Source organism: Malaya genurostris, chromosome 1, assembly GCF_030247185.1.
Source record: "Malaya genurostris strain Urasoe2022 chromosome 1, Malgen_1.1, whole genome shotgun sequence".
Taxonomy (NCBI): domain Eukaryota; kingdom Metazoa; phylum Arthropoda; class Insecta; order Diptera; family Culicidae; genus Malaya; species Malaya genurostris.
In genome coordinates this window covers 116,593,966-116,621,275 of record NC_080570.1, presented here as the reverse complement: position 1 = coordinate 116,621,275, position 27,310 = coordinate 116,593,966, and the positions used below count along the sequence as shown (strand labels likewise).

The following is a 27,310-nucleotide window of genomic DNA, read 5'->3' as shown; positions in this document are numbered from 1 at the left end:
GCATTTCTATCCAAACCTAATTTTTTCCGGTTTGCAAAAGATCCGGTAATACGTCAACAATGGATTCAATTTTTTTCAACATAAGATATTTCGTGTTTTGTCATCAAAGCTCAATTAATTGTTTTAAGCATTAATATATAATAAAGAAATGCATTCACCAAAACATGTTTTATGTTTATTTCAAATCAAAAACCTAAAGTCTAAAAATTTAAATGTAATATTTTTTTCCTAGCATCGTCATTAAAAAAAATCTGTAAATATGGCTACACTGTAGCCGATACGTTGGTATTTATTCCACAGGGCGAAAATGACGAGAAGGATGATTCGGAAGGAAGAATAAGAAGCCAGTTGTCAGGTCTTGTCTTAGACAATTAGCGAGATGGACCGTAAAGCAGCCCTTACACGAGACAATATTATTGTCAATACAAGGAGTATTGACAATACTTTTGATCGTGTAATGGAAACTTCATTGGATTGACGAAAATATTGTCAAAAAATCAAAACTGCTCATCAATCCGACAATACTTTCTCTCCAGAGAAGAAACTATCAAATATGTGCAATGAACTCTCCTCTCAATGTTTCAATGTTCAGTTGCAATATTTGAAGCTTCAAACGCTTGATTTGTTCGAAAAATGCGGACTCAAGTTACCAAGTCAATTGGATTGACGGTATTGAAGAATCCAACCAACTCTTTTGCGATCGCTGCGCTGCCCGAGTGGCGAGCTTTGAACTAAGCGATGGTGATAATTTTCAGATTTCGCTTGAAGATTCGAACAAAATGCAGGGTTTTTATTTATTTTTCTTATGAATCGAATACTAACATACAAAAACGTGTGAAAATTTGGTAAAAAAATCGATCATTAATGATTCAGTAACTTTCCGTGGTATGTTTGATTGATATTTATGGAGAAATCGTAACATGAAATACCAAATTCGAAGAAGTGAGGTTGGGTACTGTTTTTATATCTGGGATATTCTTTGTTTTTTAGGTTGGATTTTGAGATTAATTGATAAATTATGATCAAAAGTTTTATGACTAGTCAATTTACTCATGTTTTATCATCTAAATAAAATCTGTATGTGAACTGAAAATTTCAAATTTCATCCGCGATTGTCACGAATATAGGACAATTTGAAATCATATGTTTGATGACAACACGTGAACAATCGTTTTTCTTACCCATATTAGCAAGGTTTTGCCATCTGCGTTCTTTCAAACTCAAGTAAATTGAAAAATTTGTCAAAAATTTTTCTAAATACATGGGATATGTCAAAACAATCACCATAACGCTATCTCGTGGTGACCACGCTGATTGGATTGTTCAATTGACAATAATATTGTCACGTGTAAGGGCTGCTTAAGCGGTCTCAGCTGTCAAAAAGACATAGCAAAGAAAAAAAATGGAACAATTATGAGTAGAGCGGCAGTATATTGAGGAATTTCGGATAAATAAACTCTTCCAGGCAACTACGGGAAACTCCTTTTTTGCAATAATTCATTCTCATTATACTTACAGTTATACTGATTAATTTTTCCAAATTTTGTTTCTCTGCTAGAAGTCAGTATAGTTACAGATTAGCTACGAGAATATCATTTTTGTTTTGTTTTATTTACTGCGTGACTATTATTTTGTTCTCATTTCAATGTTGGTTCTTGATAAATGTCTACATATGTAAAGGATTATTTATATAAATTAGCTGTTGTAAACTGCATTTAAATTTTATTTTCAACATAACGTAAAGAATGAGGAAACAGTTTTTTTCTTTTTCTAAAGAGTATAAAACGGAATTGCTACTTCACTTACTACGTTACGAAACCAAGTAATGCATGCTGAAAGACGGGCTACTCTGTAACATGATGGAGTGCAGCAATTTGTAATATGGTTTCCCACACTCGATACCATCTTTGCAGTAATGTACTGTAAATCGAATTTGCAAAAAAAATAACTATGCTTCACTAAGTTCAAGCGAACATTGTTAAAATATTTGAGTACGTTTCTAGTTTGCACGATTTTTTTTTGCTAGTTGTACTTAAAACCGGATCGAATATTGATGCATGAACTTTAAATGAGAATAAAACGTATTACAAAAACGTAGTTTCGATGTGTTTTTGTTCTCTGAACCGTTCTCCCCAATAATACTGGGGAAAGCGGAAAAAATACAGAAATAAGACTACATATCTGATCTTTTGCTCTTACGGTAGTCAGTTGGTTTCGTTTTTTTTGTCTGCTTCTATTAAGGAATTGCAATAGGTAAATGTGTATAAGTTAGGTTACCTCTTTTCTCATCTTCGCTAAGCTGCAAATTATCTTCAATTTGATATAAGTTAATTTAATTAATAGTAATGTTTTACTTTCCTCTCACTTACGTTAAGCATTAGAGGGCAACTATGTCCCTTCCTCCCTCAAGAATTGGTGCCTTCGCGAAAAAATTATTCCGGTAGTGTAAGTGCAATGTGTGCGTAAAAGTGAACAACGAAAGCTCAATTTGCATGTGTCCGTCTTAGAACTGCAAATATTCTATCCAAAATGTTAGTACATTTTACATGAACTTGAAATTTTATAATGCAAAATGCGAAATTGTTCGGTTTGGGGATCGTAACGGTTTGTAAAAATCTATAAGCAGCACCAATATCGTGAGCAGAAAGAGCATTTCAAATATACTTTTTATTGAACCTCTCTTCTATTCGACTTAACATTTCTACTTTCTCGTACTCGCACTAACTATTAAAAGTGGTTCAATAAGTTTTCCCATGTTTGCCTTCGGCGAACAATGGTCGAAACCATCGTTCTTATTTCGCATACACGCACTCCAGCTCTGTCGATCCCTGCCTAGCGTAGAAGCGCACAATCTCACCACACATACAAAACATCGCAACACAAAGTATAGTGCTTTGAAGCCATATCACACAACGTGTAAATTCTGGTCTTTAGAATTTTCAACTTGTCTCTTTCAAATGCTCACCAGCGCGTGCGGACTTCGGACCTAACAGTCAGATTGAGCCGAAAAGTCCAGATCCTTTTTGACGCTACGTGTCAGACGATCCAGCTCCATGGCAGCATCGGTTCGCATGGAAATTTTATCGCTTGTCGATACTAGGTCACCCCCATTGGTAGTCCTCGGTGATGAGGTAGCCCCTGGTAAACTGGCACCGGATGGCGACCCGGATTTTTTATGCAACAACGAGTTGAAGAAATTCGCCAGAACTCCTTCGCCGCTCGGTGTGCCGGGATTGAGTTTGCCGTCGACCTGAAAGAAAGTGATAATCATTTCACGCAACAATTCGTGCTTCGGAGATGGATGCGATAGTACCTTTTTGGGTGAACCCTGTGCACCCGCCGAACCCGGTGTCCTTGGGGTTGTTTTGCCTGCACTGCCCTGCGACCGCATCGGTGATTCCCCCCGGGTCGGCGTTTGACCTTGCTGCAGAAGCATCAACTGCCGGGTGAGGAAAGCCTGCTCTTCTTCGGTTTGAACCTCAACTTCTCGATTGGAAACAGTCTAAGATAGAAGAGTTGATTTTAATGTTATTAATTTCAAAATTTTGGAATTCAGCGGCTTCCGAATTACCTTTCTGGAAGGCGGTTGTGCTATAATATCATTGTAGTAATCATCTGGCTTGCATGACTGCATATTTTCGTACAATATGTTAATCTTTTTCATGTTGTCCCAACCAGCGGGTCTGCAAAACGAATGCCATAAAGTTTAGTTGCTATTGTTCGGACAGACCAGAAATGTAACCTACATTAGCACAGCGTCTTTTTCCACAATAAGTGCAGGTGTGCGAAATGGTAACCCGTAGATTCGATGCGTTAGATATTTGTACAGCAAGTCGCAATTTTTGTCTTCTTTTACGCTTGTGTAGAATAGCGACGCACCGTAAATCAAACAGAACCGACGAATCCACTGTTGCATAAAGTCAAAGTGCTCATCTCGGTAGTCGAGCTCCTTCTCCAGTGTGGTCATGTAGTCGGTCTAGAAAATCGGTTACACATAAAAATGTTAGTTTTCGGTCATTTGCAAAGTACACGCCACGAACTAGTGCTTATTAGTTTACATCGAGAGTTGAAACTAAATTTACAGCAAATCTCAATGCACGAGGAGATTTCAGAAATAAAAATGCTAGGGAATGAAAATGGACACGTACTTTCGTTACAACAACAACTACATCTAAGCCCAAATTGGTCGTTAGTACACCTTCTGGAAGCGGCAGCGCATCCAGATCGTCGTCAACCGAAGAGAGACGATTGGTGCGCTTGATAGGCGAGCCCGGCTCCAACTCGTCGATTGTGTCGCAGTAACTCTGCCATACAGTGACCAACCGTTGACGGCATTGCTGCTTTTCCTCTACAAACAAAAAAGATATCGTTATGATTACTTTTCACTCTCGTTGCTTAAATTAATTCCCCTGGCTTCGCCACTGCCTCGAAACAACAAAAGACAAAGTAGCGAAACAGCGAAACCATAGAAAACTAAATGCTGTAGGCAGTTCCGAATCGCATCGCATAAGTAGGTAATTCGATACCGCCTAGTTCAAAAGGTTTAGTGACCGTGCCAACACGGTTGCTGCATATCACATTCTAGCGTTGCCAGCCAATGGCGAATGGCATCGTCACCCCACTTACCGGGCTCGATTTTCAGTCCCGCTATGTGATCATCCAGTATTTTGATCCAGTGTTGGAGCTGATCCACCCAGCTCCACGGTGTCGTCATCGATAGCGTCAGAATGACCAATGTGTGTGCGTAGTTCAGCTCATTTAGTGCATATTTGAGCAGATTGTTATGGCCAGGATCGCCGTCCAATATCCACACTCCTAGGCGGGTTACATCTGGCAATCAATGAGTAATATAGTTAATAAATTGCTCGAAAAGGTGTACCTCATTTCTCCACTTACCGTCTCTGTACTCGTCCCGTACATCGATATATGCATACTCCAGGCCGGAACCCTTTTTGGGATCTTCCACGCCCTGCAGTTTTGCGATTAGTGTCGTCTTACCGCTGGCATTGTCGCCCAGTACGAGCACGGATTTATTCGAGGGAAGTTTGGTGCTGCTCTGTGTTTGTACTTCACTAAGAATTGCCGACCTGTGGACGGGAAGCAGAGAAAATTCATGGAATAAAGCATTACCAACATTGTTTCATAATATACAAATTGTATTGACCCCTGCATGCTGTTCAATGCCTATACCGGCCACGTCTGAATTCATGTCTACTTAGGAATGGAAGGATTATTAGTTGTATATTGCTACTAGAAACCAAAGAATCCCTTCCATTTCACATATATTACAGAAAAGAGTAGTTTGATTATAATATTATCATTATATTATCACATGTTAATTGCTCTGGGTAGTCGACTACCGAGAATGCTTTGATGTTTTATCATGTTATGCGAAGTTTTTCTCAGAAAAAATGTGTAGAGGAACAACATCAAAATATTGTGCACAAATGGTGCACTAACCTCGTGCTATTACTGTGAAAGATTGTAAAAATTGAAGGAAAAAGTTAAACAATCATGCGAAGAGCAATCAGCAGGTTCGGTGAAGATAACACATTCAAAGTTAAACCGAAAACGGATACTGTTATCCCTCGTTCGGATAAACAAATACTGAAGGCGTTCGAGCAGAAGAAGGAGGCTTCGGTGCGGGATGTGACCGAAAAACATTGGCCCTTCGAAGTCAAATGTTCTTCGTGGTAAAGAACGTCTGAATTTTTGAACCTCTAAGAAAATCAAAAACACCGTCCGAAACAAGAAGCATCGATCAGACCCAGAGTTCGAAGGTTTAACGATACGGTACTTGCTGAGAATTCGAACTGTATAAATAACGAAAAACTTGGTAAGAAACCTATAGTCTGGCAAGCCATTTGTGACAGCGGAAATATTTCTCAACCCTTTTTCGAACAAACAGCGAAATATACATGAAAAACATGTTTTAATCCATCTAGTTGTGTTTCGAGTCTCACTTAACAGATATTTACGATATTTTAACACCATTTAAAATATTAAAAGATTAAAATTATTTTTTTGAAATTCAGCAATTTTTTTATGGGATTATCATTGCTTTTATTTTAATTTGGTTTTATACAAATCTTATATGAGTTTATTTCGATTTCGATTTGCAAACTAGAGATAATTATTAACCATATATGGTTATTAGTGAACAAAACTGTTTTAATCCACCTAGTGGTGTAATGATGCCTTTCTCATATCTTACACATTCTCATATGTAAATGTGTGGTATTCTTCAAAATAATTTTCTTTGATTTTATAACCTACAGAATGAGACAGTGTTAGGGCCGGTTAGGCCATCTCTGAGGAAACGAAAAGAGGTACTTCCGAAACCGGAATCTGGGAACCGGTATAATAGAAGTTAGTTCGAGAAAAAAGACTGGGATCCATTTCTTAGTCTATGGTTACAATCTTCGGTCGTTCATCAAAAACCCACGAACAAGGAAAGCCAAATAAATGTTTGGCCGTCAACTGACATTGACTACCAATTGGAAGAATTTTGAGGCAAGTTTAGAAATTATTTTACTTTTTATTTCCGGTGCTTCCGGAATCAGAAGCCGAAAACCAGCGTAGCCAAAATCGGATTGTTTGGTTGTCTATTGACAATGACTATCGATTGGAATAGTTTCGAGGCAAGCTAAGATTTTTTACGTGTTTTGTTTCGCCGTTTCAAGTGACGGTATCCAGTTTTTAACACACTTCAGACTTAGGAAGTTTTATATGAAACCATGAGACCTTTCATTTGAAATTTTGTTGAAGTCGGTCACGCAACCTCTGAGAAAAGTGAGGAAGTAAATTGAAATAAGATTTTCTTCACTAATCTGTAACTCCGGAACCGGAAGTCGGATCAAAAAAAATCAGGAACTTTGTATAGGACAATTGTATCTTTCATTTGAATCTAAGTTTGTAAGAATCGATTCAGCCGTCTCTGAGAAAAGTAAGTGCACTTGTTTTCATGTTTTTCATCACCCTGTAATTACGGAACCGGAAGCCGGATTCGAATAAAATTCAGGAACTTTGTGTGGGGTTACAAGACCTTTCATTTAAATCTAAGTTCATAAAAATCACATACACTTGACTCAGCATAAAAATCGAGAAATTCGTATAGCATCTTATGATCATTCAGTTGAATTTAAGATGGTGTAAATCGGTCGCCATCTCGAGAAAAGCGAGCCCTGTAATTCCGGAACTGGAAATCTGATCTAGACGAAATTCTGAAATCTTACATGAGACTATAAAAACTACCGTTTGAATTTTAATTTGTAAAAATCGGTTCAGTATTTTTTAAGAAAAGTTAGTGACATTGAATCAACTCATCCATAATCCCTAGGCTCTGGATTATGAGCTACAGGGCGCGTACCCTCGCTTGGCGGATGGAAGTGGGAGTCAGTTTTCACTTCGTATTGACTAAGTCGGACCATACCGAAATCGATCGTTCGCTTATAAATGTAAAAAAAAATTAAAAATATAATTTTATCTGGATCGATCTCGGAGTGGACAGGACTAATACTACTTGAAATTGACAATAGGTCATTAGGTGGTTTCAAGCATTCTGATGCCTGTAATTGGTCATCAATTTGAATTATCTTGATCCAATTGGAATGAATATTTATATATCACATTCGTCCTGAGCTGGTGAACTTAATTTAAAAAAGTAGACTATTTTTATCAGGAATAAGAGTAAATTGACATCTTATGAACCGTTAAGGAACATTCAAACCTTTCCGATCCGGTTCGATATCGGTACTAATGTTATACAAATTGCAATGACGGCGAAATTGATTCGGTCAGGTGTGAATACACTATCAAATCGGTTTGAATGTACCTAAATTTCTTCAACTTTGACACAGATGTCACTTTCTAACTGAAAGTGTGAGATGTGTGATTCTAGAATAGTACGGATCACGTGGCGAATGTCATACAATAACACCTAGTATTTCTATACGAAATACATGTAATTTGTTACAGACTGCAATGTTATCGATTGTAAAATACTTTGTAGTTTTCCATTCAAAAATACCTTGTTTTTTTTTTACTTGAACTTCACCAGTCTAACCAGTATAAATGGAAAGTACTAGAACAAATTGGATAGACATGCAACTGGGCAAAATAATAGAATAAGAGGTGGAGATTTAAATGAAACAATTACTATTGATTTTCATTTTTTTAAAATAGAAATAACGATCGCTGTATTTGAACAAACAACCAACATATTCATTCAGAGGTTAGCCAAATTTTGTGCTAGGGCACATAGCCGAATTTGATGTGTTTACGTTTCGTCTTTGACTCATCAGTGCATAGCAGTTCAAATTGAAGTTTTGCATAAAGCAGTTCAATTTGAACTGCTATGCACTGACGAAACCCCTGAACGACCAAACCTGCATTGGCCAGAAAAAGTCGAAAACACGGATTACAGGAAAAACACCCAACGTAGTATAAGACGTAGAATATTTCGAAAAATACATCGACAAAATAATGGATTAATCAAGTAAGTAACTACTAACAAAAAATGTAGGTGTCTGCAAGAATTACGAGGTAAGAACATGAAATATTGAAAATTAAATAAATCAGAAACTTGGGCAATCTAAATTATCTTTGATTTACTCCTTTCCGTATGTGCCACATGACAGAAAGAAAAAAAATTACAACTAGTAGAGTCAAATCATAACGATCCGAACAAAAAAACTAAACTCCAATTAATTATTGAAAAAAGTCATAAACTAATAACGCAAAAACAAAAACGGAAACAAACATTCTCGATTAAAAACATAAAAATAGGAAAGTCACGGACAGTTAAAAACGAAACAAAATAAGAGGAAAAAGATAGAAACAGAGAAAACAATTTAAAAATTAATGTTCACACTTACAAAGACAAAACAAATAAGATAACATGACATAACCAAATAACCAAAGCATTCATCCTACCTAAAACACAATCCTATCCTATCTCATGGCAATCATGTGGTACGCCTAGACTAGACCGCTATTACCCCTCCCAATAACGACTTTGGACTGATTTGCGCTCTCAATGCCCCACCAAATGTCGCAAAATGAAAATGCAAATGACATTAAATCAACTCATCCTTTATTAAATATACTTAAATTCAACTAACCAAACCTGTTCCATTGAAAAATTACACAGCTAGGGTAAGGGCTCCCTATTTCATCTCATTTGTAAGGACGTCGCCTTCAAACCTCGATTTAGCCACTAAAATCACTATAACTATTTCATATTACTGCTTCATTCGCCTTGCTCCACATTGAGATTTGATTCACATTCCTTGGAAAATAAAATAATGTTCATAAAACAGCAAAAAAACACTTATGAAATGTTCACTACTCTGCTCCTAATTTCATCACAATGGATTTTTATCCATCCTATCGTTGATCCTTTATTCATCCTATAAATTAGCAATGGCGACAGCAATTAAAACGAAATATTCCACTATTACACTCTCAGGTTCAAAATGTCAGAATTCTTCTTAAAAACGGCCTTATGCCAACTATGAGACAATATACGATATTTTTAGAACCAGTTTAAAATCATTTCAACGTTGAAAAATTTTTCAGTCGTTTCCGTTACCTTTCGCTTTAAATTTAAAATTTTACTGAAAAGTTAATTTGGTGAACTTTAAATAAAAACAAAACTGTGATTGTTCATTAGGCCTTCTTAAAACAAAGTGTAGAGCCAGAGATGCCATTTATACAGATTTATATGTATTGTATAGATTTTTGCGTTCGCATACTGGTTTAAATCAAAGTACCGATTTTGTAAAGATTTTCTAAATTTAATACAGATTTGTACAGGTTCATAGAAAGAAAGAAGTAAAAAATTAGACTTTTTTCTCGGAGTATCTATTAGTATTTGATTGCAGTGATTCTTTAAAAGTTTATTAATCAACGGACAAATCACATGTTAAAGTGGAAATCTTTTATGAAGATAATTGATTATGAACAATGACAAACATTTATATTAAAATTTTAAACCAATTTGAACTATTTAAAGCCAGATATTTTCATAGAATATGTATTACGTTGCATAGAAAGTCTATATCTGGTCTATCTGTTTTCACTAATAAAATGATGTTAACAGATTTTATTAGTGAAAACAGATTTAACATCGTTTTATTAGTGAAAACAGATAGACCAGATATAGAGTTTCTATGCAACGTAATACATATTTTCTATGAAAATATCTGGCATCTCTGTGCACAGCCGATGAAACACACACACTTCACAGCGTTATGTTGACGTATAGCGGAATGAAACCAGTACTACTAGATTTGCCACAATGGTTATTTCATTAGTATTTAACATGCTCTTCCTGGTAATATTCGAAGCCAAAACAGCTTTATTGAAATATTAATATCAATAATATAATTAAACTAATGTCACGGATACCAAAAAACATACTTTTTGATGAGATTTTGAAGAAGAAAAATAATTTTTGTTTTGTAACATTATGAGATAATATGGCAACTTTGTGAAACCAAATGAGATGAAAACAAAGCGCAATCGAGTGAACTAACTATTTTTAAACTTTTATTGTTTGTTGAGTAGTTTTTGAAGTATTAAATCGTTAATTGAACAAGTAGCAAGTAAACATTACTAATTATGAAGTCATCCAGCATTCAATGGTAGTGTAATTGTGCGAAAAAGTGATCATGTTTTGAGACGAATCGATTAGTAGATAATCAGAAACATGACGAACTGTAAATCTTGAGATGAAAATGTGTCCTAAATTGAAAAGTGAGTTTATTTTAAATGAAAAAAACGATAATCGAAGAACTTAAAACCATTTCTTTCAATAGGAAAGTGTGACAATAGCTTTTATAATCATTTTAAAACATTTCACAGTTTGGTTCAGGTAGGTTCATGTTCAAAGTAATGAGGTGAAGGGATGAGATGGAAATAGGAGCTCAGATGAAATATGGAGCCGTTACCCTAGTTGAAAGTATTTTACTCGATTGTTCAGTGTTATATATAAAAAAGTTGCTCCTAAAAATAAAATTTTTATATTTATCAGCTTATAATTCCGGAATCGAAGATCATATAACGATGAAATTTGATAGGGTTATAAGGAATTGTGTGACCTTTCATTTGAACGTAAGCTTGTGAGAATTAGATGAGCGATTCCTGAAATAATCGAGCGCATTTTTTTCTCTTTACACATTTTACCCCGTTATTCCGAACCGAAAGTCAGATCAGGATGAAATTCAATAGCGGGTTATGGGACTACAGGGCATTTCATTTGATGCTGAGTAGAAGTAAATCATTTATGTGGTTTCTCACAAAATCGAGTGCACTTTTTTCATTTTTCTGGCACATTTTACGCACGTTACTCTACCCTTAGGTTTGTGAAAATCGGTCCAGCCATCTTCGAGAAAATCAAGCATCAAAATCGAAATCCTCAGAAGATTTTAGAATGAAAACCATAAATCCATTTATTGACAATGTCCTGTAAGACAAAACATTTTCAATTCTTATCCAATTCAAAATCATTAGATGTAGATATACCTAAAATTTAGCAAATCCATTCTGCTGCCTCGACTGGCTCATCTAAGACATCAACTATTTCTAATATACCTGTTAACTAACAAACGACTAGTACATCCATTATGTCATTGTATTATAAAATGTAGCTGATGAGCGAATAAATCTCTTCAGAAACTTTTCGCAAAAACACAAAAGATAGCGATCTATTTTATTTTTCTTAATTTCTAAATGCTAAGCATCTCCCGTGGAATAACCAGAAACTAGTATATCTTCTATAAGAAATCCTTCTACAATTGATCTGGTTCTAACAGATCAATATCACATTGCTAGTGAAATGAATAATCATACAGACTTTGATTTAACTAACCAATATACCAACAACATTCATGATTTCAAATAAAACAATGATTAATTCAGTTAGTTGTATATTCTATCACCTTAAAACTAATTGGTTATGATACAGATCTCACACCGAAAACAATGTGAACCATGAAATTTTTTTGGGAAACTCGTCTGATATCGATACAGTGATAGATTTTTTCAATAATTACATTATTGAAGTTAGGAGTCTACCAGTTATTTAATGGAGAAGGATGCACACCAATGATACCATGAGTGATGTCTGACATAAAGAGGTTGCAATACACAAAATGGAAAAATAAAATGGTTATGTTTCTTATTCCGAATATGCTAGAACAAATACTACGCTTTGATCTATGGAAGAGAAGCAATATACTAATAAAATCTTATTTCACACCTAGCAGTTTGGTTGCATATTAAGTGTAGTAAAAAATAATAAAAAATATAGAAGAGATTCTCAATAGTTTGAATAATACGATTGGATGCGTTCAGCTTTCAATTCAAAACAGTTTTTACATAAACAGAATTTCAGATAATTCGCTCCACAACACGAAATCCTGAGGACAACACGCGCAAAATCTGCACGACTGTTACAACCTGCATCTATTTGAACTAGTGAACAAAATGAGACCTACTGTAACAATGCACTGACAAAAATAATAAGTCGAAAATTTGTGCATTCGATTCAAATTTCCGAAGATACTGGCATCGCCCTCACTTTGGGACCCGTTTATGGTAGGTCGAGTAATTTTCAAGATTGATAAAGTTCCGCTATATGAATGTAGTTATTGTGCGTTAACAAAGTAATGCTTTTATTACTTCAATCTGATGACTGCTGTTTCAAACCGAGAAAATAAATCAAATACTAGTCCAGTTAGAGTGTGAGTGGACATGGCACCTACACCTGGTCATCGACGATGATCGCTAGAGGTGACGTTTTATTTTTAAAAGAAGAAGAGAAAATCAGATTGTATTATGACAATCGTTAGAAATGAGACTTGCAGCGACGAAGAAGCCAATGCATTACACACCTTTCGTAGGGGAAGGGAAGGTTAACCACGACAAAAACAACATTAACCGCGCACTATTGGTTGACGAAAGCCTCCTTCTGAAACGATGGGATTTGCTTTCGAGGGCCGAAACTAAACGATAAGTTATTCATTTCGGCGAAAGAAAAAAAAAACGAATAGTGCAAGCACAGAAAATGAACAAACATTACGTCATGCAAGTGAAATCATCAAATATTTAGGGTGATTGGCCTGTTTCGGATGTACTAGGAAGATTCGTAAAATTATCTGCTGTTGTTCCAGAATAGCTCTTTGTTTTTCTTTTACATCAATATACATTTTTGTACTCGAAATTCTTTTACCGAACTGTACAATATGAGCGGAAAATCGCCTTGTCAAAGCTTTCGTTCGCAAATAGCTATACGTCATGAATTTTGTGATTGATTGACTCAGCGGTTGTCGGTGAGTACAATTCCTTACCTCCTCTGTCGGCATTTTTAAAATAGCAATTCGCCAGCAATAATGATAAAATCAAAAATGATTCGCTGAAAAATAATACGAATACTTAATTATTGATTGCATATTTTATTGTAAACCTAAACTGATTTATTGATTATACCTCAAATGTATATGTTATGTCGTATATAAGGAACTACAATTATACCATTGTAAGTGTTGTATATCCCGAGTGATGCTAATCGAGTTTACATATCTGCTTACTAAATGAATTATGTTAGAGTGACCTGGTCGGCGAGGTCCAAGGTCCAAGGTCCGGAGGGCTGAGTGTCATATACCATTCGAATCAGTTCGTCAAGATCCGAAATTGTGTATGTATCTATGTAACGTGCGCTCAATTTTCTCAGAGATGGTTGAATCGATTTTCCGAACTATTCAGTCCTTTGTAAGACTACCACTGAATAAGTCTTATTTAGGCTATCTTATCTGGCTAAGGCTTAGGCTAAGGCTAAAGGCTGGAAAATCTGTTGTTCTTAAGACTCTTAGGACTCAAACTAGGAGTGTATTATGGAGATGGGCAAAACCGTTCATTACAAAGAATCGCTCAAAACTTGATAGTTTTTGTTGAGATACCGAAACTGAATCATAGGAAGCTATCAATATGAGTTTTCATCTAGTAAGCCTATGTTATAAATTAATAAAATTTTTATTCTTTCTACCGTTACGACCCATAGTAACAAGTTGTTATTTTTTTCACTCTGCTAACAGGTTATGGGCCTTTAGCAACGTATCGGTTTTTTCAAGAAAATTCTGGAAGTTCTACGATTGGAGCCATATCTGCGATAGAATGGATCTGAAGAATTCCACGAAGCTGAATAATACAAATTATGAATCTTGGAAGCTCCGCACTGAAGCGCTGTTGATCCGGGAAAATTTATGGATGTACATCAAAAACGATCCTCCGGCACCAGAAGATAACGCGGAAGAAGCTGTTCCAGCAAAGTGGTTAGAAGGTGATGAAAAAGCTCGTGCAACGATTTTACTACTTCTCGAGGATAATCAATTTGGAGTAATTCGAGTAACGAAAACTGCAAAAGAAGCGTGGTTGGCATTGGCCCGGCATCACCAGAAGGCCACGTTGTCCACTAGAGTTTCACTACTACAACGGATGTGTGAAACTCGTTACACGGAAGGCGAGGATATCGACGAATATCTTACAAATATGGAAAACTTGTATACGAGACTTTGCAGTGCGGGAAAAGATCTCGGTGAGGATACCATGGTTGCATTTATTTTGCGGGGCCTACCGAAATCATTCAATGCTTTGACTACTGCCTTGGAGACACGAGCAGACGATGCTCTTACTTTGAACTTGATACGGGAAAAGCTGATAGATGAGGTGAGCAAAATAAATCGTAATGTCGTTGGTGGATCTGCTCTGAAGGTTTTAGGACGAAAGCCTATTATTTGTCATTTCTGCAAGAAACCTGGTCACAAGCAGCGTGACTGCAAGTTACAGAAAGAATCGAAAGGACAGAAAAAGCAAAATGCAAAGGTTGCGCGAGGCGATGTCTGTAACAACATGTACGCGCTAACCATTGGAAGCAATAACACACCAGATAACTGGATAATAGACTCCGGTGCAAGTTCGCATATGACTTCAAATCAGGATTTCTTTGAACACTTGGAACCTGCGTCAGGCGAAGTCGAGTTAGCAGATGGACGTATAGTTGAAGTTGCTGGTACTGGAACCGGTATGATCGAATGTATGAATGAATCTGGAAGAGTAAACAAGATTCGGTTAAACAACGTTATGTTTGTTCCGAAGCTATCAGCAAGTCTTTTGTCAGTACTCACTATGACTACTCGGAAAGCACAAGTTCAATTCGATAAGGAAATATGCAGAATTATTATAAATGGAAATGAAATTGCTATAGCGACTAAATGTAGAGGGCTTTATCGTCTGAATACACCTGTAAAAATAACTGCATGGAAAACAAGCACGTCTCATAAAAAAGATTGTCAACACACATGGCACCGGCGATTTGGACATCGTGATTCTGATGCAATGAATGTGTTGTTGAAAAATAATCTGGTTCGTGGATTAACAATGAACGACTGTGGAATGCGTGAAGGCTGCGAATGTTGTGTAAAGGGAAAACAAGCTCGAACTCCTTTTCCTAAGAAGTCAGAAAAAAAGACTACCGCATCGTTGGATCTTATACACTCAGACGTGTATGGACCGCTTGAGATACCATCTGTAAGTGGATTTCGTTATTTCGTGACTTTAGTTGACGATTATAGTCGCTATTGTACGATATTTCTGTTGAGGAAGAAATCAGAGGTAGCCGATCGTATAGAAGAATTCTGCAAGTATGTCTACACAGAATTTGGTAAATATCCCAAGCGCATTAGATCCGATAGAGGAGGAGAGTATTCGAGCCAAACGTTGATGGATTTCTATCGTAATCACGGAATTCACCCCGAATTCACAGCAGGATATTCACCACAACAAAATGGAGTGGCGGAGCGCCGTAATCGCTATATAATTGAAATGTGTCGCTGTATGCTAATAGATTCCAGAATGCCAACAAGATTTTGGGCTGAAGCAGTCAATACGGCAGTGTACCTGCAGAATCATCTTCCTTCTAGCGCAGTGGACACAACACCATATGAGCTGTGGTGGGGACGAAAACCGAACGTTTCACATCTGAAGGTATTCGGTTGCAAAGCATTCGTTTACGTACCACAGGAAAAGCGAAGCAAACTTCAAGATAAGGCTAAAGAAATGACTTTCGTTGGCTATTCTGATAATCACAAAGCGTACCGGTTTATCGAAATAGCTACTAACAAATTAATTATTAGCAGAGATGTTCGTTTCTTTGAGGAGGAGTTTGTTGAACCCAGTAAGGACATTCAAAATCTGATAGAGGAATCATATGAAGACATACTGCAACCACTATCACGGATTGCAGAACTAAACCAAAATGAAAACGTCGTTAGTAATCCAGATGGTACCACTAATCAAACAGATGATGGAATATCAAGTGAAACCGACGCAGAGTTCAGTTCTTGTGATGAATCCTATCATGAAAATTTGGAAGAAAGCGTTTTACGAAGATAGGAAAGATCAAACAAGGGAGTTGCCCCGTTTCGATACCGCGAAACAAGTAATATGGTACTAGTGACGGAACCCAAAACTTATGAAGAAGCTGTAAACGGATCCGAATGCATGTCGTGGAAAGCAGCCATGGAGGAGGAGATAAAATCTCTTCATCAGAACTCAACCTGGATCGTTGGAGTACTCCCAGAAGGACGAAAAGCTATAGGTTGCAAATGGTTGTACAAAAGAAAACTAGATGAACATGGAAACATCATACGTTATAAAGCGAGATTAGTCGCGCAAGGTTTTAGTCAGAAGTTTGGCACTGACTACGACCAAGTATTCGCGCCAGTTGCCAAACAGGTAACATTTCGTACTTTGTTAACTGTTGCCACTCGACGTCAACTTCTCGTGAAACATGTTGATATCAAAACGGCTTATCTATATGGCATCCTAACAGAACCAGTATACATGAAACAACCGAAAGGATACGAAACTGGATCACCCGATGATGTCTGCCATCTCAAGAAGAGCCTATACGGTTTGAAACAATCAGGACGAATTTGGAATCAAACGATTGATAATTGTTTAAAAAAGCAAGATTTCCTTCCGTCAAGTGCCGATGCGTGTTTATACGTACGTAACCGAAACAACAAGCAAACCTTTATCCTTTTGTATGTGGACGATATGCTTATTGTATGCAAAACAGAGCGAGAATACAGCGATATATTGCAAGAATTTTCAAAGCATTTCAAAATGACACCACTTGGACACGTGAAACAGTATCTGGGTATACAAGTTGTTCGGTCAAAAGACGGTCGATTTTTGATAAACCAACAAAGCTACATCCAGCGGTTGGCTTCGCGATTTGGCCTTGACATAGCGAAACCATCACACATCCCGATGGACCCCGGCTACCTACAAGCAAAGGAGGAGGAGACCAGCAAGCTACCAAACAATAATTCGTTTTCTAGTTTGATTGGTGGTTTGCTTTACATAGCGATCAACACGAGACCAGATGTTGCAATCAGCGTTTCACTACTAGGAAGAAAAGTGAGTGATCCTGAAGCAGTTGATTGGACTGAAGCAAAACGTACGATGCGATATCTTGTTACGACCAAACATTTTCAGTTAAATTTGGGAAACAAAAATGTTGGTCTTGTAGCATTTGCGGATGCGGATTGGGCAGGAAATCATCGAGATCGAAAATCTAATAGTGGTTTCTTAATCACATTTGGTGGTGGTACGATCAGTTGGGCGGCAAGGAAGCAAACGTGTGTCGCTTTATCATCAACTGAGGCCGAATTTATTGCTGCTGCTGAAGTTGGTCAGGAATTACTTTGGATGCGGAAGCTTATGACAGATTTGTGTGAACCAATTAGTAACATAGTATTGTACGAAGACAACCAAAGCACCATCCGTCAATTGGAAGCAGAAAGGTTAGAACGACGAGCAAAACATGTTGATACCAAGTTCCAGTTTACAAAGGACCTCGTTCAACAAGGCGTTTTGTCGGTAGTTTATTGTCCATCAGAAGACATGGTAGCGGATATGCTCACTAAACCTTTGAACAAATTAAAATTATCCAAACATCGTACTGCTGCTGGTGTACTTCCTGGACATTTCGAGGAGGAGTGTTGAGATACCGAAACTGAATCATAGGAAGCTATCAATATGAGTTTTCATCTAGTAAGCCTATGTTATAAATTAATAAAATTTTTATTCTTTCTACCGTTACGACCCATAGTAACAAGTTGTTATTTTTTTCACTCTGCTAACAGTTTTACCGAAAGAATTAGTTCTTCTTTTTTTATATATCATTTGTTTTATCTCGGTTTTAACCTTTTTGATTTCGTTGATTTCAATAATAGCGAGCAGTGCAGTAAAATTTCATTCAATTCAATTGAAACTGAATGTGGAACACATTGACGATCACTGCAGTAAACTTCACACTCTGACACACACAACGTTCGCTGACGTACCTAACGGGCAGCAGTCAGTTCTTCACTCGAAGCTCAGTTTTACCACCGTCAGTTGATTTCTTGAAGTAACAAAATATTTCTTTCAATAGTGTGAGAGCGGCCTTCAAATGAGGTTTATGTGAACATTCGAATTGGTTCAAGACAATACTGCCCATGCTCGCATATCACTCCCATATCGATTTTCGCCAATATTGAGTTAGCTTGAGGAATGCAAACTATCCTCAATATACTCTCAGAAATTGCAATAAGAGTTGAGGGTTTGTTCAGTAAAATGTCAGTCCCATTCAGTGCAAATTTCAATAATTTCATTTGTTGCAATATTGGAATAGCAAAGATTTCATGTAATAATACCATAATTTAGCATTAGGTAGCACAATAGACAAAAAAATCGAAAATAAAATTTTAATCGTCTTTTTCTCGACATGCCGATTTTCCATATGAGACTGATATGCAAGTATGGGCAGAAACAGACAAATTAGATAGCTGAAATATCAATTACAGAATACACATAAATTAATAGTTTCCTCCTTTAGTTTTCATTTTTAATGTTTTACTCCATTTATAATTCTATTCATTCGCACTTGCTCACTACCAACAGCGAAACTGATCAGGAAAATATTAAATGACTAGGTACGATTATTCAACTGAATTAGTAGGAATATGCTACTATATTAGCCTAGTATAGTCTAAAAAAAGTATACCTAAGGTTAAAAATGAACAAGAAACAATTCTCCTCCCGATTCCATCTAACATATTCTTTCAAAATTGAATTTTGGCGATACAGAACAAAATCCTTCGAAAATTCTTGAATTTCCATTTGTCGCTTTGGAAAAACAACAACAATCTATACCTCTAGTGACTGAGATGATCTAAGTTTGATTCTTCGTCGACATCAACACCAGCATTCTTGTGATCCTACTATGAAATCCATCTTTAATATAAATTAAACATTAAACATTTACTGAACAAATCAAACCATCTTCTAAACCTTTCTAAGGTTTTTCACAACCTCTCAGGAACCTATTTCAGCTCTCAAAGAAGGAAATCAAATACTCATTGCAAACGGTGGACAAGGTCAAAGTCGACAGCTTTTTAAATTTTGTGAATCCTTTTGAAATCAATATCAAGATTACAACACAAGGATTGTCTCAAGATGACATTACTTCTACATTATGATGAAATTAGGACAATTATTAGCCCACTCAAAAACATGAAGGCTCCTAAGAATTTTTCATAATTTTATTAAACATGTTACCTGATATTTCTTTTGCAATCATATTCTGCAAACTTATTCTGAAATTTAACAGAAATCCAGCAAAAGCATCCATTCGGTGTGCTGTTGTTGATAACAACTAAGAAAGCTTTGATGCTTTTTGATCCATTAAAAATTGCTGCCAAACCCCCTACAAAAATTATTGAACGAAACATGGGATTTTGGCCCCATCTCCAATGGATTGTGTACCATAAAACCTGTGTGGGACAATACGATGTTTCAAAACTTTTATTAAACTTCTCACTCAAACACAAAATGGAGTATTGTCTCCAACTTTTCATTTCTTTGATCAGGAAAATCATGATGCGGAAAATCTTTACTAAGATCAGGACTAGTAATTTTTTTCCTGGATTTGCACTAAAATTCCCGACATTTTCCCGGTGAAGCGAAATTCCCGACTTTTTCCCGGTTTCCCGGTCACTTGCCACCCTGTTCCTGGTAGCCTACATTTCTTCTATGAGATGTTTGAAAGCAAGATTTTTATCAAACATTAGACCAGAATATTCTTCATCAGACCATGTCAATTAGGTTAATTTTTTTGTATCGCTTATATTACTCTGACTTTAACCAAATTGGTTTTTGGTCGGTTTTGTTTAATAATAGTTTAATAATATTTAATAATAATTATATCATAATAGCTATGTGCTTATGTTGAAAAATAGTCTATTGTATTTTTGACACAATCAAGGAAGAATTTCGTCGACTCAAGAATCCATTTTTAAGCATACACTTTTGAAGTAGTGTTTTCGAATCAAGTTATATGTGGCAAATCCATCAACAAATCACCGAGAAGATACAAGTGCTTCGAATTGGGCCCGAAAAATCTATCGCTAATAGTTCTAAATTGGCCTTAGTTACCGGAGAATATAAATCAACAGCTAATTGGTATTCAATATACGCAAGCGAACACGTTGTGCAGCAGACGGAAAATGGCACCCACACACTGCTCACAGTGAAAAAGCGACTATCCAGCGAGTGAATGGATGTAACTCAGTTCCGCTCACTTGGCAAGCTACCTATTTCATTCGCAGGCAGCAGCCACCGACTAAAGTGGAAATTGTGACATAGCATATGGCATTATAGATTCCCTTTTGTGTGAAGATTCACACGATGTAGAACGGAGCGATACTTTTTCATGCATGACGTAGATCCTCTCTACATCGATCGAAGCAGAGCTGCTAGTAAATGAAATGCGAGATTTGAAGCAACGATCGAACCTCGAGAGAAATCAAACGGATGACATGCTGTGATTGGCTCGTGAAAACTTAGGTCGATTCAAACCAATTTTTCAATGGTATGCTATTGAAATACTGAAACGACATTTCCATATACGTTTAATTTAATGTTTCCGAATCGATTGGTTGTTAAATTATATCAATCCATCAATAAATGGCGGAGTTATTATCGTTCAAAATTATGACAGAAAAAGGTTATGCGGCTAGATCAATATTTTTAATTGACACCTCACCCAGTATAGTGAAGAGTAAGGCATTTTTAACACCAAAGAATTGTTTTCCAAGACTATGCGCTGGCACACAAGATCATTGCAACTAAGGCTAAAATTAACGATGTACAGTTCCTATTGCTTCTCTATCCACCTTATTTCGTCGATCGGGTTTCTTCTAACTATTATCGGTTCCTAACCCTCCAAAGACTTGTCAATAACAAAAATCAGTTACGACGTCACGGAGAAGTATCTTCGGACTTTCCCATAAATGTTGTATGATACCAATAAAAAAATAATAAGCGACTTTGTCGTCGGGGCGCCAGTGAACCGAAAGTCATCCTTCAACCGGAATCACTGAACCGACCCAGGCATTCTGCCGTTCGAACCGTTCACGGATTTCGGGGGCGTCGGTTCCGGGGAAACTTCCATCGTCGGGGAACTTTTCCGTCGGTGTAGGCTGGATCCATCGTCGGGGATTAGCCGAGTAGTTCGTGACGTAGACCAGCCCTGGGTCGTCAAGGTGCCAGCGAACCGCAAGCTAAGCTCCAACCGGAATCATCGCACCGACTTCGACATCATCCTGGACGATCCCCTGTAGCGATGGTCCAAAAGTAGGAGAGAACGACGCAGGCGTCCATGGCGATGCATAAGTCCGGGAAGGGTGCTTTGAGAACCGATAGCCTTCCACCCCGAAGTAATATCTAACGGTAGTGCCAGGGAGGTTGGGTTGAAGATCCAAGTTGGTTTAGTGGGTTGCTCCAAACACGCAGCGTTCATGTGTGTATAATCTCGATTTAAGCTAACCTCACTTTATCGCGAATTCCCAACGATCGTAATTATACCCCCACTTATTTTATTGTAATCCAAATGTTGTAATACTAATATGCCTAAATATCTTTAAATTTATTTCAACAATTCAGTAATTTAATCATTTAAAAATTATCGCACGAGCACTTCACATGTCTACCACGTACGTTTGACGTTTCAGATTTGCCTCCAACGGAAGTATTCATCATAACAGGTTGTGTCGAGAGGGGATCTCAGATGGTTGTATTACTCCGCAACAGAAGGAGTTACTTAGTCCAGCTCTGATACTTGTTGTTCTCTCTGTTACGTTTGGCACTGTAAGAACTTGAATGCAGTAGAGGCTTCAGTGGCTTATGCTTATGGCAGTTGAAAACAAATTCCTGGCTCAGTTGCAACGTCGAAGCGGTTTTCTGAATGAAGTTACAAGCGAATATCCATTCCTCCATTTTTAGTTTTCACTTATAATGAGCTAAATTTTTTCACGAGACGCCACTGTTCAATGGTATTTCGAATAATTTCTCTCAATTATTTCGATCCATGGATTGACTTTGTAAATGCATCTTTATGTGACAGTCTGAGTCTTGAAATTCTTGTCGGATTCTTGAAACATATCTATATTTGAATTCTAATTATAATTAAATTTACCATAAATTTAATCAAAACATTCATTAAAATCAATCAAAACCAAACAATCAAATAGTCTTCAATAAAGACGCTAAAGTTTCAGTTGATGTTGATTCGGAAGTGCAGAGCGTGAAGTTTCGAGACAATACCTATATTCCCAGTTAGCAGGATTATGTCTCACGCAAGGTTTAAACCAACAGACAAACCATTCGAACACGGTTTCATCTCTTTTGCGTGCATTAAATTATTCATTCAAGTTCTTCATTTTTGTGTGAAACTTTATAGTCTGGTTTAGTCCCGTGGTTTCTAAATATTGGATTTTGGGTTGGTTACTTCATGATGACTTGGTACAAAAACCAATGCATGTTTTTCCATGTCTGTGTAGATGATTTGGATAAAAACCTAAATGTAATAAGTTTGTTTTCAATTCCCAAGAAGTGTTTGGTTTTGTACTTTTCATTCTCAACACTGCATTTTATTGCTACCATCTGCGAATTTACCTGCCTTACTCTCAGAAGCGAATTGGATAAATATTGCACAACTAGTTTTGTTTAGTTGCATCTCAATAACTTTTTTATGCGCATTCGCTACTTATGCAAATTGGATTCTATAACATTTCCCCGGAAACTATTATCCAGAACATAAAAAACCGAAGATTTTTCCCCAGAAAGTACTAATCTCCAAAAATACAAGCGAATAGAAAGTAATAAAATCCAGAAAAAAATCCCAGAATGTACCAAAGTCCAGATAACCATACACCCGAAGGCATTATTTGCTAGAATATTATTATTGGTATAATACCGTTTGGCATAATGTTTTTTTGGCATAACAGATCAACATGCTGCTTAATAGAATTCGGTACTAACATGTGCGATATGCCCTTTTGAAAGTTACGAAAAATAATGCTCATTACTCAAGTTTCAAACATGAAATTCAAGCATATTGCGCACAATTTCGTAGATTGGGCTTCTATCTACGAGATTATATCGATTATTGTGTAAATGGTGGTTGTAGAGCCGAGCAATGAGCATTATATTTTGTAACATTCGCAAGGGCCTATCGTGCGATATGCCCTAATCACATGTTACTACCGAATTTGTTCTAATTTACTGCGATTTTGAAAGGTCTAATGCGGCTATGCCTCTGCTGGGTGTAGACATAAGAACTGATGGAATTAATAATGCAATTAAAACCGAATGATACATGAACAATCAAAAAAACAAAATAAAAGAAGAAACGGATCATAACTCAATCTAGGAAGGCATGAAAATTTGAAAATTTCTAACCATTCAATTGATTCAATCTAGGTAGGCATGGAAATTTTGAAATTTTCTGAACAACGGTTTTGCGAGTCAGTTTCTTATACCGTTTTCGTTTATTGATCAGAGCAGCCCGAGAGCTGACCCAGAGTCGCCAAAACAACTTTTGATGAGTTTGTTTTAGCAACCTGGTGTCGCTCTAGATCGGACTCCAATCGCGTAGTTTCGCTCTGAAAATTTTCTCGGGTCGCACCACGCATCCAGCCGAGTTTGTTTATTTTTTCTTTTTATATGAGTTGTTGTCTAGGGCGCGTAACACGTGTTCGTTTTACTCGGATTCAGAGTTGCCCGCGTGTAGGTTTTAAAACGAAAACGGTATTAGTTAAAGTTGAAAGAAGTGGTTGTGTATTTGCAATTTGGTATTGCAATAAGAAAAAATGGAGGATTCCGACACTGGGATAGCCCATAGCTTTGGGTAATCCGGGCAAACGCCAACAACTAGACAGAGGTGATTTCTGCGAGGGCGCTGTCTGAAGATATTTTTACCTGGCATCTTTGGTTTTTACCCGAATCATGTCTACCGCGTCATCTCCAAGTGCGTTTACAAAGTCAATCTATGAATCGAAATAATATCAGGTTTATAAGATAAGTATAAATATCTGTCCGGTCCCTGTTTTCCCTAATAATTTCTTGAGTTTCGAGGGGTGGTGGGGGTTCCAACGCCTAACCCCCCCCCCCCCCTTCCCCTGGAAACGCGCCTGATTCTAGTAGATGCTTTTTGAGTCAAATATCTGTTCCAATATTGTTTCTGTATTATTTTTCATTCTGGGGAAACAGTTTCTAAAAGATGGCATTCTGGGGAATGGTACATTATGTTGTGTGTCTTTCTACTAATTAGTATCTTCGGGAATATGGTTTTCTGGAGAACGGTACATGCTGGGAAAAATAGTTCGTTGCTTCATTCTCTGGGAAAAAAATCGGGAGAAAGTCGTACAACCTGCAAATTGTTTGTAACTGGCATTAAAGGTTGAATGCGGCACATTAGTATTAACTTATAAACATGGTTTACAATTTTTCTCAAGACAAAATCAAACGTGAGTAAAAGGACTGAAAACACGAAACTTCGTCAATCTTAACAATGACAAATTAAATTTTAATTCAATTAATGTATATTACAATGTATGTTTAAAAAAAAATGCAGTTGCATTTCTCGTTTGAATTTCATCTTTGCTGGAACGCTTCTAGACATGCCCTTTATACAGATCAAGAAAAACACTTAATTTCAGGAGGATTAATCATCCTTAACCTCCATTCATTTCAGCTCCATTGTCATTTCATATACGATAGCCATTAGTTAGAGTGAGATGTTTCTGACTTTCAGAGTAAGATAAAATAAGGTATATTCGGTTCGAGTTTTCGCATCACTGTAACTGCAATTTTGCAGAATTTTCGCACTATTTTTTTTTGTTGTATTGCTTTTTAGAGCTGCAACGAAAATATCGTTTTCAATTTTATTAAAATTCGTTGTTTGAAAAACGAGTATTCGGAATAATAATATGAAGACTCTACTAATAAGGTGACTATTGGTACAATAACCCTACATCATGTTTTCTAGCTAAATTTTTTCAAAGAACTGTCTGGCGAGATGGGCCCATTGTGGCCTTAGCCAGTCATCTAATGACAGAGCAAAGAAAAAAAAAAGAACTGTCATATTAAATTTGTATTGTCAAAGATGTGCTTGTAAAAAAGTGATCTAACAAAATGTACACAAGCTCTTATCTCGTGACTCACAGTTAGTTATATTATAACATTTAGTCAATATAAAGATGCTGCAATGATAATCAAATTCCAGGGATCAGGAATCAAATTATTTGCATGCTTGAACAAAATTTTCCAACAGAGAAACTTGGCAGACGCACAGACGCTACTGGTTCCAATTTCAGATTGACCATTCTGTAGAAGTTTTTTTTTAAATTTTTATTCCATATTAGACAGAAAACATATTAAGAACAATCACGAATGTCTTTTCGATTGAAAGCAATTGCCAGTAAATTTCAGGAGCACCAAATTCACGGCACCCGATTTTGAAAAAAAAAAAAAAACTTCACTGAGTGCGGAAAGTTTCGAATCCAAATTAAACATTCTACCATCGAACACACTACCTGCACTGGTAAATATGAACTACCGTTTTTGACAATCAAACAAACAGAAAATCGAAGTTTATTCTGGCCCGATGAAAAATTGCGAAGCGGGTGACATTATCTATCGTAGATGATTCATCGATAGGACTGATGACAGAGTCCAATGATTTTTGCTTCTCTTTTTCAACATGCGTGTGTCGCTATGGAGACACCGTACAGCGTGTGATATGGAGGTGAAAAATGCATTTCGTAGATCAGCTGGAATAATTGTGATATTTCGATGATTGTAGTAATAAAGAAAATCTCCCAAAATGATGCACATTAGTCTGTTACATTGATTTTCACCTTCTCCACGAATGATTGGGTCATTGAATAAAAGACAAAATGTGGCAAATAAAATAAAAATATGATCGTGGTTTGCTGAATGAGTGCATTTATCAGCGGGAGTGGTGAGAGAGGAAATTATTCATAAGGCGCTGCAGTGAGTCGAATTATAACATTTTTCTGTTTGAATTTTATGATAATTTTATATTAAACATAATCAAACAGATGTTGTAAGCATGTGTCAAGAGATTTCATTGTGTCCATCCATGTCCATATACAAAATGAACTACGGTGACGATAGTTTTCTGGCAGCATATGTCTTATGACTATGAACACAACAGGTGCGTCATCCGCATTTCTGAACTTACCAAAGGTTTTCCTTCGGATCGATATCCTTCTTTCGGGGCGTAGTTAATCCATTTACTTGTGATACCGCAAGAATCTCCATGATTTCTGTAAAGCACTACTAGATTGCCGAGGTTGAGTAATTTATTATACTAAGCCTAAGATGCCTGATAAGGCAATCTGACCCTTGGAAGCTTCTCAAAGCTCTAGCGAAACAGCAGGATTCCGCTGACGCACTGCCACCGGACCACACAGAATCACTTTACAGTTTTCGGAATATTTGGATATCCTACGATAAAAATGCTAGCACTGCTCTCAAGATCAATTCGTTGATGCTGATGATGCACACAAAAATACAAGTAACGATTAGGGTAGGGGAAAGGATTGGAAGTTTTCTTAGCGTTTTCACTTAGCAGCAGCCACAAATATATAGAAAAAAAAACAAATTTCTGGATCAACTTCGCGATTCACCTTAATCCAACACTTGTTTTTTAAGGATTATAATAGGATAACTAATGCACTAAGGCAAAAGATTGAGAGGACCCGTTCAATTAAAACATTTTTTCATCCCTTCCGTATCTATCGAACAATCCGACCGACCCGTTTTACTGTTCTTTTTTCTTACGGAGGTTTTCACACACCTTCGACGTCGTCGCGATTTCTTCTTTGTATGTTTT

At 36.8% G+C, this 27,310-nt stretch overlaps 1 protein-coding gene across 1 annotated transcript; it reads right to left on the bottom strand.

Annotated features, from left to right (window-relative positions):
* Positions 1 to 1,470: 1,470 nt before the first annotated feature.
* On the bottom strand, positions 1,471 to 27,310 carry LOC131425542 (cytoplasmic dynein 1 light intermediate chain 1). Its single transcript, XM_058587502.1, has 8 exons — positions 26,657 to 27,310; positions 4,897 to 5,087; positions 4,627 to 4,830; positions 4,149 to 4,348; positions 3,747 to 3,976; positions 3,572 to 3,683; positions 3,314 to 3,502; positions 1,471 to 3,250 (listed from the first exon to the last, which is right to left on the bottom strand). Exons 1-8 carry the CDS (start codon positions 26,734 to 26,736, stop codon positions 2,987 to 2,989), a joined length of 1,470 nt encoding a protein of 489 aa, XP_058443485.1. The 5' UTR covers positions 26,737 to 27,310; the 3' UTR covers positions 1,471 to 2,986.